The sequence below is a fragment of the Hemitrygon akajei genome, chromosome 31 (genome assembly GCF_048418815.1).
Source record: "Hemitrygon akajei chromosome 31, sHemAka1.3, whole genome shotgun sequence".
Taxonomy (NCBI): Eukaryota; Metazoa; Chordata; class Chondrichthyes; order Myliobatiformes; family Dasyatidae; genus Hemitrygon; species Hemitrygon akajei.
In genome coordinates this window covers 4752570-4774428 of record NC_133154.1, presented here as the reverse complement: position 1 = coordinate 4774428, position 21859 = coordinate 4752570, and the positions used below count along the sequence as shown (strand labels likewise).

At 43.5% G+C, this 21859-nt stretch overlaps 1 protein-coding gene across 4 annotated transcripts in view; it reads left to right on the top strand.

Moving 5' to 3' along the window:
• The first annotated feature begins 8139 nt into the window (after positions 1–8139).
• fuz (fuzzy planar cell polarity protein) overlaps positions 8140–21859 on the top strand; it is a 52889-nt gene continuing 39169 nt past the window's right edge. For 3 of the 4 annotated variants that reach the window (XM_073034080.1, XM_073034078.1, XM_073034077.1), the window contains exons 1-3: positions 8147–8249; positions 14200–14321; positions 19443–19527. In XM_073034080.1, coding sequence (XP_072890181.1) covers positions 8166–8249; positions 14200–14321; positions 19443–19527 — 291 coding nt within the window. In that variant the 5' untranslated portion in view covers positions 8147–8165. Of the gene's footprint in view, positions 8250–14199; positions 14322–19442; positions 19528–21859 lie in introns of all 4 variants that reach the window. The other variant, XM_073034079.1, reaches the window with a different exon arrangement.

Here is a 21859-nt window from a genome sequence, read left to right as displayed (position 1 = left end):
ATTAATGAGCACCTAATTAGTGTATATTGCTGGAACTGTGGGCAGTGATCGAGTTGCTCAACCCATTGAGATCCAGATCTTCAGGTTTGTTGCATGACTGGCTGACATGTACAGAGTACTGTATACAACCGGAAATCCTCACCCTTCGCAGAAAACATAAATAAATAGGTAGTGAGGAAGTGTCAATGGGTTCAATGTCCATTCAGAAACCGGATGACAGGGGGGAAAAAGCTGTTCCTTCAAGCTTCTGTACCTCCTCTCTGATGGTAACAATGAGAAGAGGGCACGTATTGAGTGATGGGGTTCCTTAATGATGGACGCTGCCTGGTGTAGTTTTTTTCTCTGTGTTGTTTTTTTACGTAGTTCAGTCTAGTTTTTGTACTGTGTCATGTAACACCATGGTCCTGAAAAAACGTTGTCTCATTTTTACTATGTACTGCACCTGCAGTTATGGTCGAAATGACAATAAAAGTGACTTGACTTGACTTGACTTGAGTAATGCATCCGGGCTTATGGCAAACTTCAGTAAAAATTAATTACAAAAAAAAAGGAAGTGCTGATGACTGGCAGGCTGTGTTTCTCAAACAGAAACTGACCGATGGTCTTTTCATTGCTTGCTACCAACCGCAGCTTGCCCTTTGGCACGGTAAGTTTTAACTCAGAAATTTCTACAGATGTACCATGGAGAGCACTCCGACTGGCTGTTTCACCGCCTGGTATGGGGGTGGGGGCTACTCCACAGGTTTGAAGTAAGCTGCCGAGAGGTGTAAAACTAGCCAGCTCCATCACGGGCACTCGCCTCTGCAGACTCCAGGACACCCTCAAGGAGGAGCAGTGCCTCAAAAAGGCAAGTCAAGTCAAGTCAAGTCACTTATATTGTCATTTCGACCATAACTGCAGGTGCAGTACATAGTAAAAATGAGACAACGTTTTTTCAGGACCATGGTGTTACATGACACAGTACAAAAAACCAGACTGAACTACGTAAATAAAACAACACAGAGAAAAAAACTACACCAGGCAGCGTCCATCATTAAGGAACCCCATCACTCAATACGTGCCCTCTTCTCATTGTTACCATCAGAGAGGAGGTACAGAAGCTTGAAGGAACAGCTTTTTCCCCCCTGTCATCCGGTTTCTGAATGGACATTGAACCCATTGACACTTCCTCACTACCTATTTATTTATGTTTTCTGTGAAGGGTGAGGATTTCCGGTTGTATACAGTACTCTGTACAATCTCTGATATTGATCTGACCATTGATTAAGCCTTCTTAGTTGTTTACATACTGCAATTCATAAAAGTAATGGCATACGTCATTACGCCCCCATGTCAGAAGTGTGCGCCTCACTAAATTATAACTACAAGTAAATGATGTAAACAAGCTATCCCCAGCTCTGTGTCTTCCTTTCAATTAGTTTTATGTTTTGAAATTACAAAATGTAACTGATGCACCATCAATAACTCACGCTGAGACTTAGATATCGGCTTTTATTGACTAGAAGAATAAACAACACTACATCCTGGGGAAAATGAGGGAGAGCAGCAGCCCACAGTCGCCTTTATACAGGGGTCAGTGGGAGGAGCCACAGGAGCAGTCAGACAGGTATATCTAGTTCACCACAGTAACACAGACTTCCGAGGTTGAGAGAGTGGATGGCTTTTCCACTTTAAAAACTTTCCCCCACAGGTCTCCTGCCCTGGATACAAGAGACAGAGAGACTTGTAGAGGAACGACATTTTCATTTACATCCAAGTTATAATTGCTGAGTTGTACAGCTCTGAACTGGGTCCACGTAAGGTCAAATTGAGTTATGGTGGTTGCCATATGCACAAGCACAGTGAGATACAGGCAGAATGAAATAGCTGTTTGCATCTGCATTATAATTCTGCAAGAGATTCTGCAGATGCTGGAAAACCAGAGCAACACACACAAAATGCTGGAGGAACTCAGCAGGTCACCAGCTGTAACAGGCTGGGCTGATCAAAGCCAAAACACTCAAAGCATTTCGAGTCTGCAGGGAAATGTGGTAATAAGCGCACAAGCACAACAAGTAACTTAAGCACAACTTAACATCAGAAAACAGAAAGCACAAATAAACCACACTAAATACTACATAGTCAGTTACAAAGATTCCCGGGCTCACCATTTGTGGTTTCCACTTAATTATTACCATTGTCAAGGGGACTTTATTGTCTCTGTTGTTGGGGGAACTCCGCATTCTGACTTGTTCCTTGACCCTTGTTCCGTCCTAGGCACCAATCAATCGTGATTCCTCAGTCTAGATGAAGTCCCAAGAGCTGAGAGAAAGGTCCCTCAATAAATAGGGGTTCAATCCAGAAGCATAGCAAGACACACAGACAAACTATTTGATGTTTTGTTCTCATGCCACTAACTCAGCATGGTTTCTTTCATTCAAACAACTCGTGCTCATCGACAGACATCCTGATGCCACTGTGCCTGAGGCCAGGGAAGACTCCAACCGCAACCAGCAAACGTTTAACAAACCAACAGTGTTTAACTTGTACAGACACCTTACATGCTGCGAGCTCACGAAGAGTTAAAGTGTTACTTGGAGCTGTTCAGATTCTCATCTAATATTTTTACAAAATTTAATACACAGCAACACCAGCATGTATGGTTCAATAGGTGCATTTAATGTCAGAGGAATGTATACAATATACGTCCCGAATTTCTTTTCCTTTGCAAACATCCACGAAAACAGAGGAGTGCCCCAAAGACAGTTAAATGTTAGAACCCCGAAGCCGCCCACAGCTCCCCCTCCCATTCACAAGCGGCAGCAAAGCAATGATCCCCACCCCCATCAGCAAAAAAAGCATCAGCGCTCTCCACCGGGCACCCAAGCGTGCACCGAAGTATCAATAAAGATACAGACTTGCAGTACCCCAAAGATCTCTCATTCACCCAGTAATTTGACATTCCACATAAGGGAAAAAGGGGTGTCACTGTTTCACAGTGAGAGGGGAGACATAACAAACAACTCTCTGACTTATGATACTGAAAGTCCGTTGCGTCACTTTTTCCGAGCTCTGCGCCCGGAGAGCCGGCCCCGGAAAGGCTTAGGTCTCTGGTCACACGGTCAGCAGCTGACCCACTGCTCTCGATATTCCGCATTCTCCCGCGATGCCGTGAATCAGCCCGTCTCCAGAGCCACGAAAAGTCTTCCAGGTCACGCCCTTGGGATATCAGCCAATCATGAGCCCCCGAGAGTGGGTCTCATTCCCACAAAGAACTGAAGTCAGAATGTCAGGGTCTTCAAAAGAACCTTGAAACGGGGGGAAAAAAAAGATATCAAAGATAGAAATAGAGCTGTTTCTGAAGATGCAAACGAAAGAGTTGCCGTTTAGCGCCATCTTGACTTTGCTTCGCCCCGCACCAGCAAGGAAATAAACAGTCAAAGTTTTGGGTCAACATCAACTGCTGATTCCCCTCCGTAGATGCTGCCTGACCTGCCGAGTTCCTCCAGCATTCTGTGTGTGTTGCAGCAGCATTATATGCACGTTGAATCAGACAACACACAGGAAATAAATTAAGATTCAAGATTCAGAATACAAATTTATTTATCACAGTTACATGGAAACATAAAGTGAAATGCATCGTTTGTGTTAACAGCCCCCACATCTGAGGGTGTGCTGGGGGCAGTCCGCAAGGCATAGAACATAGCGCCAAAGAAAAGTGCAGCACAGAAACAGGTCCTTTGGCCCATCTAGTCCATGCTGATTTAAGCTGCCTACTACCATCAACCTGCACTGGGATCACAGCTCTCCATACCCCTACCATCCATGTAGCCATCCAACCTTCTCTTAGAAGTTGAAACTGAGCTTGCATGCACCACTTGTGCTGGCAGTTCATTCCACACTCACAAGACCCTCTGAAGGACGACAACAGCAGATACCTGGGAACACCACCACTTGGAGATCCTCCTCCAAGTCACACACCATCCTGACTTGGTAACATTTCACCATTCCTTCATCGTTGATGGGTCCAAATCATGGAGTTCCCTCCCTAGCACCACTGTGGGTGTACCTACAGCTCAGGGACTGCAGCGGTTCAAGAAGGCAGCTCATCACCACCTTCTCAAGGGCAACTAGAGATGGGCAATAAATGGGTTCCAGATGCTATCAACATTGAAACGTTCCCACAACCAATCACCGTCCATTATTAATGACCCCCATCACCCAGAGTATGCCCTCTTCTCATTTTTACCATCAGAAAGGAGGTACAAGAGCCTGAAGGCACACACTCAATGATTCGGAATCAGCTCTGCCATCGGAATTCCAAATGGACATTTAACCCATAGACACCACCTCACTTTTTTTATTATTTCTGTTTTTGCACTATTTTTAATTTAACTACTATATATATTGACCGTAATTCATTTATTTTTCTATATTTATCATGTATTGCATTGTACTGCTGTTGCTAAGTTAACACATTTCACAACATGATTTGATTTGTGTGCTTCGACCTTTCCTCCACTTGCATTATCCCCATGATTATGAGGCTGAGCACAGCTCCAATGCCACACTCATGTTTACCGAAGACACCACTGGTGTTGGCCCAGTCAAAGGCAGTGATGAATCAGCATTTAGGAGGGAGATTGAAAATCTGGTTGAATGGTGCCATAACAACAACCTCCCACTCAATGCCGGCAAAAAACCAAAGAGATGACTGCCGGCTACAGGAGGAGAAACCAGAGGTGCACGAGTCATTTCTCTTGAAGGGATCATAGGTGGAGAGGGTTGGAAACTTTCATATTGGGGGGTTGTCCTGGGACCGGCAAGTAAGTCTCTTCACAAAGAAGGCTTGACAGCACCTCTGCCCTTTTAGAGGTTTGCACAGATTCTGCAGGACATCTGAAACTTTGAAAACTTCTATAGATACTCTGTGAGAGTATCCTGACTGGTTGTATCACCTCCTGGTATGGAAACATGGGAATGAAAAACTCTTTCTTTCTTTCTTTCTTTCTTTCTCTCTTTCAATTTTTCTTTCTTTCCTTCTCTCTCTTTCTTCTCTCTTTTTCTCTTTCCTTCTCTCTCTTTTACTCTTCCTCTCTCTTTCTTTCTATCTTCTTTCTTTCCCTCTCTCTCTTATTTTCTCTCTCTTTCTTTCTCCTTTTCTCTCTCTCCCTCTTTCTGACCATCTGCCTTTCTTTCTTTCTCTCTTTATTTTTTTTGCTTTCTTTCCCTTTTTCATTCCTTCCTTCTGTTTTTCGCTCCTTCCTATATAAATATAAACTGTTAGTTTATTGGAGTTTTTCTGGCCAATACACCTCGATCAGTTAAACAGATAATCTGCAAGATGAAAATCAGATTTATACAGGTTCAGCTGACGTTATGTGATCCCCTGTGTCACTCTATGTGTGATAGAGCAGGAATGGAAGGATTGGAAGAGGGTGTAATTCATTCCTGGTTTTATGAATCCACAGTCCCTCAGGATCTCTTTATTATAATTCATAATTTGTATATTCAGAGTTCAAGAGGCATTGTCTATGAAGTATAGAATTTAAGTACAGGCAGTTTATACTAGAACTACATACATAAAACATAATTTATATAATTCATACACCACTTTAAAGAAGAGATATGATTGTCTGGGGAGACTGCAAAGATCTCCATTATGTCATCAGCACTGGAAATCTAGATGAACTGATGTTGCTTTTGTTAGTTTTTTTTTGTTTGAGGTGGGAGAGGGGTTTGGGGACTGAAGTTCTTGCTGTCTTTCATGTGGGGGGAGGGGGTTTTGGGGGCAATGTTCTTACTGTGTTTCATGTGGAGGCTGAAGCTCTCTTTGTATTTTTGTGGGGGGGAGTGGGGATTTGGGGGCCGATGATCTTGTTGTGGGGGAGTGGGGGGGGTTGCATGGAGGGGGCGGGTTTGCTGTTTCTCTTTGAGCTGACTTCCATGTTTTTCTTTGTTTCATGACTACCTTGAGAAGAATACGGTAATCTCGGAGTTGCATACGTACTCTGATAATGAGTAAATAAATGAACCTTTGAAGAGAGGAGGCCGAAGGGGGTGTGGATACCAGTATATCAGCTTATGGAGGGCTTATATAAAATAAATAGAAGGACCCATTTCCGCTAGCAGACTGGTTAAAAATACAATGTGATTGGATTAAAAATAACTTAAATCAAGATATTAAAGGAATTATTTTCTGCTAGGTGTTATTGGGAGTCTGTCTCAAAAAGGAGTAAAGGCAGAGAAGTTCACATCATATTTAAATGCACTTGGACGTGCACTTAGAGTCATAGAACAGGCCCTTCAGCCCATCTAGTTCATGCTGGACTGTTATTCTGCCTAGTCCCATTGACCCACAGCTGTGACATGCCTCCTAGTGACTGAAGATTGGAACTTAACCAACATAGACATCTAGACCAAATAGCCTCCTGCCTGTATAGTTTCCACTATTCTGTTCCACCTACAAGTAATAACAACACAGTGCTCCCACAAATAAGTGTGACATCTTTATATCAAGTCAAGTTTATTGTCATTTAACTGTATACATGTATACCATCAATTGAGACATTTCTCTGGACCAGGGTGTAAATTACAGTAGTATACATAACACACAATAACTTGGTAAAGTAAGAATTAAATCTACAAATGAATTACACATAAATAAACAAATTAAAGAGTATAAATTAAATATTATAGGGTGAAGTACAATTTATTTGGTGACACTTCGAATGCGATGCGGCAGGGAGTTCAGAAGCCTAATGGCCTGAGGGATGAAACTGTTTCCACATCCTGACCATTCTTGTCTTTATGCATCGGAGTCTCCTGCCTGATGGTAGAAAGTCAAAGAGGATGCTGGATGGACGGGTGGGATCGTTGATAATACTAAGGGCCTGGCGTACACAGCGCTCCTGACAAATGTCCCCGATGGACAGTAGGGAGACCCCTATGATCCTCTCAGACGTTCTCACGGTCCTTTGTAGGGACTTTCGGTCCAATGCTCGGCTGCTCCCATACCAGAGGGAGATCCAGCTTGTCAGGACACTCTCAATGGTGCTCCTGTAAAATTCAGTTAAGATGGTGGGGAGGCAGGGGGGAAGCGCTGGGGAGCACTGCTTGCCTTAGTCTCCTCAGGGAGTGGAGGTGCTGGTGTGCCTTCTTAGTCAGGAAGGTGATATTAGGAGACCAGGTAAGTTTGTCCATGATGTGAACTCCCAGGAACTTGGTGCACTTAACTCTCTCAATGGAGGAGCCATGTATGTGCAGAGGGGGGTGGTTCATCTGCACCTTCCTAAAGCATGCAGAGTTATTATTTCATTCTTTGTTATTAAGGACTCCAACCATCTGGGCCATACCCTCTTCTTGTTGGTGCCATTTGGCAGAAGGTACAGGAGCCCGTAGACCTACACCTAGGCATTCAACAACAGCTCCTTCCCCCATTGCCATTCTTAAACTCGATAAAAAGATCACGAAAGACTGTGGATCAATAAAATGAAGAGGGAATTATACCAGAAGGTTAGGGTGAGGGCAAAAAGCTAATTTTCATGGCATTGAAATGGATATGTATGCCCATGACAATAAGCTTGAATTTTAATTTAAATGTTAAAGTTAACAAGAAAATAGCAGCAAGGTTTTTAATTGATTTATTACCCATCAAACTTTTATTGATTTATTAACCAAAGAATTACTTTAATTGATTTCAAAGCACTGGCCAAACTTTGAATTCACGACCTTTCATCTGAAATTTCACTCTTAATATTCAATCAATTCTATGTTGCTGGCGATTTTTTTAATAACTTGTGACATTTTCTAACTATATAAAACCTTTGCTGTCAAATCGATCAAATATTTGCTCGAAGGGGATACATTTATTACCTTTAACTTTCATGCACACTCAGGTAGAAAACGTCGAATAACATTATGCTTTAGTTCCAGTTTGTTTTATTCATCAGTTGAAGTTTATTATTTCTGCATCCTTTTTTTAAAAAAAAAGTAGGGGCAATTCCATTAATTTGAGCCTGGATCAATCTCAGGGTTGACAACGTTGCACAACTACGCATGCGCAGTGAGTTGTCAGGCGGTCTCGGCGGTTGCCGGGGCAATCGGGTGACGCCGGTTGCCGGGCGACGTTCGGTTTGGTTTCCCGGCTTGCACCGGGAAAGGGAAGGCGGCATTGGCCGAACAAGATGGCGGGTAGTGTGCAGTTACTTTGCTTGGCAACCAGCAGTGGCGTGCCTCTGTACTGCAGGAGCAAGGGGGAGAGCAGGCAGGTAACTCACTGTGTTTGACACAAAGCCTGTGTTTAAAATGATCCTTTACTTACAGTTGTGTTGATCATTAAATATTGCTTAGCTAATTTTGTTTGGTAAAAAGGTCAGTGTAGTTTATCAGTTCTGTAGACATTTATTATCATGCAGGGCGATAAGTGTGAGTTCTCTACATAATTAGAATGAAAATAGGAGATATAATATCTACTGGAATTACCATGTCTGATTATTTTGAATCAAAGATAGTCTTATTTAAGAAAATAAGTTGTTTCATCTATGGTTGACTGGTGTTAGTTACTGAACCCAAACTACCTTGGGAGAAAAAAAAGTGGTCATGAGTTGTCCCTTGATGTACTTGTGAAAGTCCTTCAACAGTGTGTAGGAAGTTATAAGATTTAGATCCAGTGGTGAATAAGGGTACAGGGATATGTTTCTAGATCAAGTTGGTTTGTGACTTGGAGTGGGACCTGAAGATGATGGTTATACAGCCTTCTCCATGGCACATGAACTGGATTCAGAGAGGCAAGATTGAGTAGCCTCTGTCAGTTGTCTATTGCATCTTTTATGTTACAACCAATATTCATTCTAATTTGTAATGACCAGTGTGCACAAAAATCTTGGGCTGAGCTATTTTTGCCCAGTGGCGACAAGATGTGTGCACTGAATAATTTCTTCCGTAAAAAGAGTATAAATAAGCCGGTTCTAAAAGCTTCAGACAAATTATCGCAAACTCCACGTTCTGCATCAAAAACCAGAAAAGGAAATGTGATTGTGTACATTCGTGAAATATTCTTAATGTGCCAATGAGGTAGAAGGTGACAACCTTTTGTGTGCAGTTTAAATTCCTTTGGGTGCCAATAGTAAATGATGCGTGCAAGCACACACACCTTAGAGGGATCATTGGTTACAGCCATTGTCTGCTGATAGGGAGAGATGTGGGTGTCAAGGTGATGGTTCAATTGCTGATTGAGCTGGACTGGTATATAAGTTACGAGTCATCCAGTCACACTACAAAGTTGCTCTCAATGTGGCTACCCATACATTGATGAGATGGCCAAGCACAGAAGGCCTTGCCAAACATCTGTGCTCTCTGTCATAGCCATCTGGAGCTCCTGGTTGCAAGCCATGTTAATTTGCCTCTGTGTTCTCACAATGTACGTCCTCAACCTCCTCCACTCAGTGAAGCCAAATGCAAACTAGATATGTTCTGCCTGGGTAGTCTTTATAACCTGATCGTATGAGCATTGAATTCTTCAATTTCAGGTAACCTGAGCCCTCTTCTGTCACTTTCCTTCTTTTTCTGATCCAGCCAGGTCCCCATCAACCAATTTCTTTCCATTTCCACCTGCTCATCTTCCATTGTTCTCACCTGCCCACCCTACCTCCTCTATTTGGGTCCATTCTCCTTCTTCCTTTCTTATCAGTTTTGATCTCCAGCTTGTTTCCTCCATCCCTCAATATCTCCACCTCCCCAAGTCTTGTTGATATTCCACTCTTTCCTTCCCCCACCTGAGCTTCATATCGCCCCTCTTCATCTGGATCTAACCATCCTTTGCCACCTTTCACTTCGATGGTTCAATTTAATTCCAGAGAATGTGTACAGTATACAACCTGAAATTTGTACTCTTCACAGACATCAGAAACAGAGAGGAAAAAAACTCAAAGAAGGAATGACAGAAAACTGTACGAACCCCGAAGTCCCCCTCCCACGCACAAGCAGCAACAAAGCATCAACCCTCCACACTCTCCCTCCAACAACAGACACAAAATGCTGGTGGAACAGCAGGCCAGGCAGCATCTATAGGGAGAAGCGCTGTCAACGTTTCGGGCCAAGACCCTTCGTCAGGACTAACCGAAAGGAAAGATAGTAAGAGATTTGAAAGTAGTGGGGGGAGGGGAAAATGCGAAATGATAGGAGAAGACCGGAAGGGGTGGGATGAAGCTAAGAGCTGGAAAGGTGATTGGCGAAAGTGATACAGAGCTGGCGAAGGGAAAGGATCATGGGACGGGAGGCCTGAGGAGAAAGAAAGGGGGGGGAGCACCAGAGGGAGATGGAGAACAGGCAAACAACTAAATATGTCAGGGATGAGGTAAGAAGAGGAGGAAAGGCATTAACGGAAGTTAGAGAAGTCAGTGTTCATGCCATGAGGTTGGAGGCTACCCAGCCGGTATATAAGGTGTTGTTCCTCCAACCTGAGTTTGGAGTTCCCCCCACGCACATCAGCAGAATGCTCTCCACAATACAGCTGTAGAAATTTGCTAGTGTCTTTGGTGACATAGCAAATCTGAAACTCCCCTTGAAATGTAGCCATTGGCGTGCCTCCTTTGTAACCATATCAATATGTTGGGGAGCAAACACAAGGAAATCTGCAGATGCTGGAAATTCAAACAACAACACACACAAAATGCTGGTGGAACACAGCAGGCCGGGCAGCATCTATAAGGAGAAGCACTGTCGATGTTTCGGGCCGAGACCCTTCATCAGGACTTCTCCTTATAGATGCTGCCTGGCCTGCTGTGTTCCACCAGCATTTTGTGCGTCAATATGTTGGGCCCAGGATCCTCAGAGAAGTTGACACCCAGGGACTTGAAATTCTTCACTCTTTCCACTTCTGATCCCTCTATGAGGACTGGTATGTGTTCCTCGTCTTACCCCTTCCATAGTCCACAATCAGTTCTTTGGTCTTACTGAGGTTGTTGCTGCAACACCACTCAACTGTCTGATATATCTGAACGTGAACCTACCGATACTGGCAGTGTGAAGCATTACACTAACCACAACACCACCATGCTGCCCTAGACAAAGAGTCTCAACCCAAAACATTAACTACCCATTTCCCTCTACCAATGGTGCCTAACCCACTGAGTTCCTTTTTTTGCTCATTCTAACACTGCTTGCTAATAACAGGAGTAGTGCATTCAGTTAGATCGTCACTGATCTTTGTCTTTAATATATAAGTCTTGGCTTTTGTCTCTAAAGGTTGTCAGTTTTAAAAATTTGCCCTTTGTCTCAAGTTTTTTTTATATGTATTGGAGTATAAAAGTATAAATTTTGCTGTGTAACCAAAACTATGTAGTCAGTTTTGAAACTTGCTATTTGCTATGCATGTACCCAATTTAGTAGGAGAATGAAATCTTAAGAATGTAGAAGACAATGGTGTGTTAATGAGAGGTAGCTAAGAGATGTAGATTAGAACATGATTAAGTCAATGGGTAGAAACAATAGTGGCGGATGTACGTGTGATACGCAACTATAGACCAATTGCATATGCTAATGCAACTGGACCAGGAGATTGCTATAAAGAATGCTGTGTCCAAAGGATCGTTGGGCAATCAGCGACTAGTTCAATGACTGTCTCAGCTTTGATTTGCTAATTAAAGTTTAACCCTTCTTGAGGAATCTTCTCCGTCTCCTGGTCATTTGTGGGGCACGAGAAACCACGACATATGGAGGGAGATATTCCTAGACTTTCTCTGTGAATGAAGAAGAGTTTCCCAATGGTCTACATCCTGAGGTGACTCCTATAGCTGCCCCGTCCCTCCCCCCACCTTAATTTGGATTCTCCCTCCAGAAGAGATTAGATTAGGGCCGGTACGGTAGTATTTAGCATAATGCTGTACTGTGCCAAATGACCATGGTTCAATTCCTGCTGCTGTCTGTAAGGAGTTCGTATATTCTTCTGTGACCGCATGGGTTTCCTCCCATATTCCAAAGATGTATATGCTAGTAGGACTACTGGGTGTTACTGGATGGGGGGGGGGGGGGGCTAGAAGGGCCTGCTACTGTGTTGTATGGAAACATACAAAACCTACAGTACCATACAGGCCCTGTGGCCCACAAAGCTGTGCCAAACATGGCCTTACCTTAGAAATTACCTAGGGTTACCCATAGCCCTCTACTTTTCTAAGCTCTAATTAAATTAAAATAGATAACATCTGTGAGGGATTCAAAGTACATTTAATATCAAACTGGGACCTGGTCAAAGAAAAACAACAAACACCAAATGCACAGGAAAAGAACAAATGTAACAAATGACAAAAATTAGTGAAAAACACACAGAAGATAAAACAGCAAACCACAGAGTCCTTGAACCAGTCTAGGAATGTTCAGTTTAGTTCAATCTCACACTGTGTCGTTCGTTGACTGCAGGCCGCAGAGCCAGTCCACTCTGATCAAAATCTCACAAAATAGCTTTTTTAAAAAAGGAGTAACCAGACACACATAATACATGAACTACAGAGTCCAACCGACAAACAGTGTTGATTAAACCTTGCCCAAGACCCAAGACTCTGTCACCTTCCTCCAGCAGCAGCAAGCGAGAGAGATAGACCAGTCAAACATAGGCAGGCAATGGTGAACACCCGCTTGCCTTCTGCTCTCATCCTCATTGATTTCAATCTTGCTTGACGCTTTAATCAGCGAGATCGGAGAGAAGCATTGGAGTCCATCATGGGCTCGTGCCTCGTTTCCAAGTTTCTTGGCCTCCAGGCTGCACACTCTACTTCAAACCTCACGAAACTCCCTTGGAGACAGCAAAGCACCAGATTGCTTAACTGACTCCAAAGCATGCCATCAAAATGAAAATCACACCTTCCATTCGCACGCGGCTCAGTAGTGCAATCATATTTGAAAGAAGGAGGTAAAAGAAGTAGTTTTGTGAATGGTCTGCAGGATGTCACCATTGGTCATGTTGTTTGCTGCCACCATCTTTTTCAGTATGAGAGGAACAATGTTAGCTCTTATAGTTGGTAATCTCCATCACCTCCGTTCAGGGCCCCAGGTGAGGCAACACTTCACCATGAATCTGCTGGGATCATCTATTGTGTCCGCTGCTCCTGATGCAGCCTTCTCTGTATTTGGAGACCTGTTGTAAATTGGGGGTCTGCTTCGTTGAGCACCTCTGCACCATCCACCACAAGCGGGACGTCCCGGTGGCCAAACATTTTAATTCCGATTCCCATCTCCATTCTGAAGTATCGGTCCATGGCCTCCGCTTAGGCCAAGATGAGGCCACCCTCAGGGTGGAGCAACATCTTATATTCTGTCTGGGTAGCCTTCGACCTGATGGCATGAATATAGATTTTTCCTTCTGGTCAGCAAATTCTCCCCCACCCTCCTCTATTCCTCTCTCTGATCCTTTACCTCTCCTCACCTGCCTATTAATTCCCCCGGTCTGCTCCTCCTTCCCTTTCTCCTAAGTCCACTCTCCTTTCCTATCAGATCCTTGCTTCTCCAGCCTATGACCCACCTGTCTTCAGCTGTCATCTTCCAACTAGCCTCCTTCCCCTTCCCCCTCCTTTTAATTCTGATATCTTACCCTTTCTTCTCAGTCCTGATGAAGGATGTTGGCCTGAAAGTTAACTGTTTATTCACTTCCATCAATGCTGCCTGATCTGCTGAGTTCCCACAGCGTCCTGTGTGTGTCCCTCAGAATAGTTTTTGTTTCTGATGAACAGAAGTGTCAATCCTTGCTTCTCTCTTCATAAATGCTGCTGAATGTTTCTAGCACTTTCCATGTCAGCATTTGCAGTTTTCTGATTTTTAAAAAAAGATTTTGTTGAGTATCCTATGATCGCCTCAGAATCGTCCCACTGTCTGTAAGGCAGGAGTTGGAGATTTTAAACACTGGGAATGGAATGAAGTGAACCAGTTCAATGTCCCATTGGAGTTTACTGCATTAGTTCTCTGAAAGTTAGATGTGAGGGCAAGATTTTTACACAGAGAATGATGGGTGCCTGGGTCGGTGATACATTAGGGATTTTTAAGAGAAGTTTAGATAGGCACATAAATGTGAAGGAAATGGAAAGATATTGACATTGTGTAGGCATTAGAGATTAGTTTAGTTGGCCATTTGATTGCTAATTTAGTTAGTTTAGCGCAACATTGTGGGCTGAAAGGCCTGTTCTTGTGCTGTACTGTTGTGTGTACTAAAATTGCCTGTTTAACTTTCAGCTCCCGTTCTCTGTGATTGGTTCTCTAAATGGAGTGCACATGTTTGGCAGTAACCAGGATGTTCTGCTGACTAGTACCTGCACTGACAACACCAGGGTCTGTTGGAGAGTCTTCCGGGACAGGTGAGGTGTGAGAATGATCACTGGCCCTGGCTCAGTGCAGGACTTAACTCATCCTCTTAAGATTTTAAATAGAAAATTATGTTTCGTAGGGAGGTGTGACTAGAGCATGTTGAGTCAAAATATATGGGAGGTGGCAAGGGGGAGCTAGATTTTGTCTTGTGTTCCCTGAACATTTAGCATTCTTAGTGGAAAAAAATTATTTTAGTAACTGTCCCTGGATTTAGAAGTCCAGTCTTATTCTGTGCATAGTGCCCTTCCTGCCTAATTTTGACTTTTACACCCTACCTGCTCCACTCGTGCCTTTCACATCGCTGGCACAGCAGTAGAAACTGTGAGAAATTTCAAACTCCTGAGAGTGCACATCTCTCATGGTCCCAGAACACATCCTCCACAGTCAAGGAAGCTAATCAACTCTACTTTCTGAGGAGGCTGAAGAGAGCTGCACTCTGCCATTAATACTCATGATCTTCTGCAGATGCTCAGTGGAGGTCGTCCTAACGTGCTGCATCGCTGTGTGGTATGGGAACTGCACCACAGCTGATAGGAGGGCTCTACATTGGGCAGTTCAAAACTGCCCAGCGCATATCCGGCACCAGCTTCCCCACCATCAAGGATATATATACAGAAAGGTGCCAGGAAAAGATCAGCAGTATCATGAAGGATCCCACCAACCCTGCTCATGGGTTGTTTGTTCCACTTCCATCAGGGAGCAGACTGCACAGCATCTACGACAGGACCACCAGACTCAAAAACAGTTACTTCCCCCAAGGCATCAGGCTGATCATCAACCTCACCCATTAACCCAGCCACTACAGCCCCACCACCACAACATACACATTAGCCGCTCCCCTCTACACCCCCTCAGCTCCCTGCATGCCGCCCTACACTGCCACTTAATGGTTACTTGTACATGATGTTTTATAGGGTTGCTTTTATATTTATTGTCTTTTTTTATGCTGCATCAGATCCAGGGTAACAATCATTTAATTCTCCTTTACGCTTGTGTGCTGAAGAATGACAATAAACAATCTTGAATCATTTTAGCACTGAAATATTATAGCAGAACATTCTATCTGATAGTGTGGCTCTTCTCCCTCTCTGGAAATGCATGTGAAGCTCAAAGAACTTAAAATATTTTTTTAAATCCCAATTATTGGTGGCGTAGTGGCATCAGCACCAGACTTCGAAGCGAAGGCTCCCGCGTTCGAATCCAGCGGGCTCCCGTGCGTGCTTTCCGTCCGCACTGGGTTGAGTGCTGAGCTAGCAACTCGACCTCATAAAAATGAAATTGCCTGCTACAGAAACATCAACAGCAAAAAGCTGATGGCCTATGCTCTCTTGCGAGTTGAAAAGGCAATTTCCTTTCCTTTCAATTATTGACCATTATTATTAACTTAAAAAGCAAAAGATCTGCTCAATTACTTACTTAAGCTCATCACTCCTACTGGTGCCACCAACAGCTGCTTGCCAGAGTCCGCTCTCCTGGGCCAAGTTATTCCAGCTGTAGCCTATCTTCCCCTTCCTCTCCCAGGATTGATGCCTTTGGAGCTTCTGTTGGTGTTTCTGTATGGATTTTTACGGAATGGGATTGCTAGCCCCATGCCCAACCCTCCTCCTTTTGCTGCCGAGCTAGGGACCGTCCGTGGAGGAGGTAAAAAAACTGCAGATGCTGGAAATACTGAGCATATCAAGCAGCAGGTGATCTTCCATCAGCAACAAGAGACCTTCATTGCTGCCTGAAACACGAGTGGTGTAACAGGCAGTAAGAAAGACTCTGACCACGTACTCTATCTATTCTTCTGATGATTTTATATATTTCTATCAGGTCTATCAGGTTAGAAGCCAAACACTTCAAGTTCCAGAGAAAAAGGGAAGGTGTGGAGAGAACAAAAGGAACGTGTGAATAGTGTAGGGACCAAGTGGTGGCAGTGGATTGTTAGCTGTAGCTGATCTGTCTGAAGAAAATCAGAATCAGGTTTAATATCACCGGCATACGTCGTGAAATGTGTTGTCTTTGCGGCAGTAGTACAATGCATTACATAATGATGGTGAAACAATTGTGAATTACAGTAAGTATATGTAGTGCAAAAATAAAAGAGTAGTGAGGTAGTGTTCGTGGGTTCAATGTCCATTCAGAAATTGGATGGCAGAGGGGTAGAAGTTGTTGCTGAATCATTGAGTGTGTGCCTTCAGAATTCTGTACCTCCTTCCTGATGGTAGCATTGAAAGCAGGGCATGTCCTGGGTGATGAGGGTCCTTCATAATGGATGCCACCTTTTTGAGGCATCGTTTCTTGAAGATGTCCTGGATACTACAGAGGTTAGAGCCCATGATATAGTTGACTAAGTTTACAACTCACTGCAGCTTATTTCGATCCTGTGCAGTGACCCCTCCACCCCCTTACCAGAGATGAATGTGAATGAAGGAAAGAGGGGGGAAATGCTAGATCTGTGAGATATAGAATATTGATACTGGAAATGTGAAAAAAAGGAGAATGCTGGAAATACTTAATAGATCAAAGATCTTTCTATGGAGAAAGAAAATGAAGGGTACATTACTTTTAGTCTTTCATCAGATCTGGACGATCCTGATACAAAGCACCTGTAATTATCAAATTCAACACTGAGTTCTGAGGGCTACAAAAAGTGGAGTCAGAAGATGACTCTCAACTTTTTGGACTTTGTTGGAACAATGAATTGGAATGGAGAATTAAATTGCTAAGTGTGAATTAAGTTCACACTTGTGGGTTGACTAGAACTGTTATAAGTTATGGGTGTCAGTAAGTGCTGAGACGATTAATGTCCTTTGCCTCTGCATTGGGAGGTGTGACTTCAACTCCCACTTCAGAAACATGAGCAAGAAAATCTGATCTGGCACCCTCAGTGAAGTACTGAAGGAGTTCTGCACCATCTTAACAGTTTTCTTGTTCTGTCAGGTGGATGGAAAAGATTTGAAGGCATGTTTTGAAAGAGAGCAGGGGAGTTCTTGTTAGTGTCCTGGCCAATATTTGCCTCCCAAATGGAGGAGGTGCTGCAAAAGTTATTGATAACTAAGTACATTTCCCCTTCCTTTTCATGCAGAGCCCCAAAACACTTCCAGGTGAAGTGATACTTCACCTGTGAGTCTGCTGGGTCATCTGTTGTATCTGGTGCCCCTGGTGTGACCTCCTCTACATCGGTGAAACCTGACACAGATTGAGAGAACTACCTTGTGGAGCACCTTTATTCTGTCTTTTGCAAAAGGCAGGATATCCCAGTGGCTATCCATTTTAATTGGACTTAGCTTTCTCATTCTGACATTTCTGTCCGTGGCCTCTTCTACTGCCATGATGAGGCCAAACTCAGGCTGGAAGAGCAACACTTCGTATTCCATCTGGGTAGCATCCATATTGATGGCATAAACATCAATTTCTCTAACTTCCAGTAATTTCGACCCTCTTCCCTCTTTACTTTGTATTCCTCATTCTGGGTACCTTCTCACCCTTTCTCCTCACCCGCTCATCACCTCCCTCTGGTTCAGCTCCTCCTTCCTTTTCTTCCATGGTCTATTTTCCTATCCTTTAGCCCTTTACCTTTTCCACCCATCACCTCCCAGCTTCTCACTTCATCCCCTTGCTATGTTCAGTAGGTCTTCTGAGTCTACATTAACAGATTACAACAAACTCAGAGTGGATCAAATTAAAAACATGTTTATTCCTTGCAAAGAAAAGTCTACCTCTGTTCATTAAGTTCTTTACTTGGTAAGTAGCTTCAATCATACAACTCAAAGCAGATTATTTTTTATATGCTTACAGAATCTAGTAATTCATCAACTTCATGTCTTTGAGATTGTTTCATCAGTTAATTGCTTCCTTTCTTATTTACATCCGTCTTAAATAAGTTGCATTTTTCTTCCCTCCCCCCCAACAGCGATGCCCTGTTTTTCTTTGCTCAAAACACTCCCTGCCATAAATCACACTCCCTCTTGTAAGCTTCCTATCAACGAACCAGCAAAGCAAAAGTTATAAATTCATAAAGACTAAGGGTTACAGATATATTTCTACACCACCCCCACCCACCTTTCCCCTCACCTGGTCTCACCCATGACCTGTCAGCTTGTACTCCTTCCCCTCTCTCCACCTCCTTATTCTGGCTTCTGCCTCCTTCATTTCTATGATGAAGGGTCACAGCTGAAACGTCGATTGTTTATTCCCCTCCGTAGATATTGTGTGACTTGCTGAGTTCCACAAGTATTTTGTGTGTCTCACTCAAGTTTTCCAGATCTGCAGAATCTCTTCAGTTTATGTCCAGTAATGATACCCAGTTTACCACAGGACACGTATAGTCAGATTCACACTTGTCTCCTTTTTTAAAAAAAAGATTTGCATTTCAGCAAACTCTATTAATAGTCGTTCTTGGTAGTTACAAAGCTCTTCACAGTCAAATAAGTCCTTTTTTGATAAGTGTCTACTGATGTTATGCACTTTGTAGTCACTTTGCTCAGAGCAAATCCAGCATTGTGCTGATGACCTAGTCCATCTTAATGACTTCAGCTGTAGCATAAGTAATGGCTGGGACACTAGGGATAACTCCCTGACTCTTGAGAATATTGCTATGGGACCCAGTAGAGAGGGAAGAGGCATGTTTGAACATCACGTCCTAAACTCAGTACACGAGATTACAACCTAGATTTATACGTTTATGTCTTGAACCCACAAACTTTTGACTAGTGCCAATGGCCATGGGCATGGTGGTCAGTGTACATCTCAGTGCCCCCATGGGGAGAAAACAGTCAAGAACTGCTGCTGTTCCCTGTCGTTGACTAGTGACTCTGCTGCAGTATGCGTCTCCTACGTGAACTTGGTTTCGTACCCTCCAACAGGTGTTCACGTGAAGGCCTGGTCTCTGGGGGGAGTAGGTGGAGGAAAGGTGATTGTGTCTTGAGAAGTGGGGGAGGAAGGTGATATTTTTAAGTTGTTAATAATTATGTTGTTAAAATGTATTTTATTTTCACACAGCACTCAGTGACTGCATTCCAGATACACAATAGTGACCCCTCGGTGTGGCTGTGCTTGTGCTTTAAAAATATACCTGGAAAAGTTGGTCCATACTGTGCTAACAGCTTGTTTCCATGGTTACGCAGCATCACACTCATCGTCATGAGCTCAGAGGAAGATGCCAGTGACCTTTACCTCAGCCGCCTGTTAGACAACGTGTTCAGTGCCATGGTGAGTCTGCAAAGCTACACGTTAGTCAGATTAGCAGAATTTTTATTAGCCACACGTGCAGGTACTGCTGTCGCAATCACAGGCAGGTAAGAAGCAGTCCTCTGGTCACAGCCTTCTGTCAGGTGGCAGCTTCCACTCGGCTGATCTGTCAGATGGACAATAGCGTTGCCGTTAGTTCCAGAGCTGTGGAAAATCAGGGGGCTGCTGCACTGTTGGCTCAATTGACAGAGCTCTCTTTGTTTTCCCCCATATGCCCAACTACAACCCCTCATATTTTACCACTCATCCACAAACTAGGGACAATTCAGTGAATAAATGCCAGTCCACCTCTTTGGGACGTAGGAGAAAACTTTCATAATCACAGGGAGAACGTACAAACTCCATGCAGTCAGTACTGGAGGTTGGTATTGAACCCAGATCTCTGGAGCGGTGAGTTAGTAGCTTCCCCAGCTCTGCTACTGTGTCTGTAAGCAGTACTGACGCTTCCCGTGCACTCCTGAGGCAATGCTGCAAGTTCAAACTGAAGTTCAAGTTTATTGTCAATCAACCAAATGAGACAACATTCCTCTGGACCAAGGTACATGTAACTCTCACACATAACATATAAAGTAATATTACCACAAATAACTTAACAAATAAGATGCATATAAGATACAAATGAAAAAGTAACCAGTTTAACACTACTGGATCTTCATACATGATGAGACCTGGGTGGAGGCAGAGAGTTCAGTAGTCTTACGGCCTGGGGACAGAAGCTGTTTACCATCAGATGTTCCCAGGTGGGTGGGAAAGATCCCATGGCACATTTGCAAAGAGAGCAAGAAATTCACCAAGAACCTATACACATCCTTCAACCACCGTAAATAAGAAATAATTTTCTAATCATCCTTATGTTGTTGTCCGTGGGAGCTGTGTGCAAATTGCCTTTCCTATATCACCACTGGGATCGCAGTTTATTGGCTGTAAAGTGCTTTGGGGTGACTTGAGGTAGCAAAGCTAAAGAAAATGCACATCTTCCTTTGCTTTGAGTGTGGGACAATGACGTTTGTATGCACAGATCTGCCAGTTCTGTATTGCCAACACCAGATGCCAGAAGTAGAAGGTGGTCTCCTTCGCACCATAAACAACATTCACTCAGCTAAGGTCAAACACTAAACGGAAAATAATATTTGATGGGTGAGTTGATCCTCACGGGGTGTGTGTGATTGCTCTGACTGCCAGCATATTAATTTTCTGTCCCAATTCTCTTTTGATAGTTAAAAATGCCATGCTTGTGTTCATACCTTTTCAAGACTTCACTCTTTCCTTCCTGTGCATTCTGTCCCAAATGTACTGTATGTAATTTAAATGGTACAAAGGTAAAATGCTATCATGCTGAAAATTGGAAATAAATAGAAAAATGCTCGATTATTGAGCAAGTCAGGCAGCAAAAGACCTGATGTTTTTTTACAACCTTTCATCAGAACCGTTCTAATTATAAATCAGTGACCTGAGTTTTCAGCTGTTTCTCTCTCCACGGATGCTGTCTGACCTTTTGTCTGTTTCCAAGATTTGTTGCTTTTTATTTTATTTAAAAGGTATCGAGTTGGAAGCAGGACCAGATAGTCATGGGGATGCATATTCCCTTTTATTTTAAGAGTAAGTAGATGAGGCCGTAAAGAAAAGTTCCCAGGACAGATACTTACTTTAATTTTATTTTAAGTTTCAGTAAGGGAGATGAGGCTGAGTACAGGGCTACGGTGGGAAACTTTGTCACATGGTGCGAGCAGAATCATCTGCAGCTTAATGTGAAAAAGACTAAGGAGCTGGTGGTGGACCTGAGGAGGGCTAAGGCACCGGTGACCCCTGTTTCCATCCAAAGGGTCAGTGTGGACATGGTGGAGGATTACAAATACCTGGGGATGCGAATGGACAATAAACTGGACCGGTCAAAGAACACTGAGGCTGTCTACAAGAAGGGTCAGAGCCGTCTCTATTTCCTGAGGAGACTGAGGTCCTTTAACATCTGCTGGACAATGCTGAGGATGTTCTATGAGTCTGTGGTGGCCAGTGCTATCATGTTTGCTGTTGTGTGCTGGGGCAGTAGGCTGAGGGTAGCAGACACCAACAGAATCAACAAACTCATTCGTAAGGCCAGTGATGTTGTGGGGGTGGAACTGGACTCTCTGACAGTGGTGTCTGAAAAGAGGATGCTGTCCAAGTTGCATGCCATCTTGGACAATGTCTCCCATCCACTCCATAATGTACTGGTTAGGCACAGGAGTACATTCAGCCAGAGACTCATTCCACCGAGATGTAACACTGAGCGGCATAGGAAGTCATTCCTACCTGT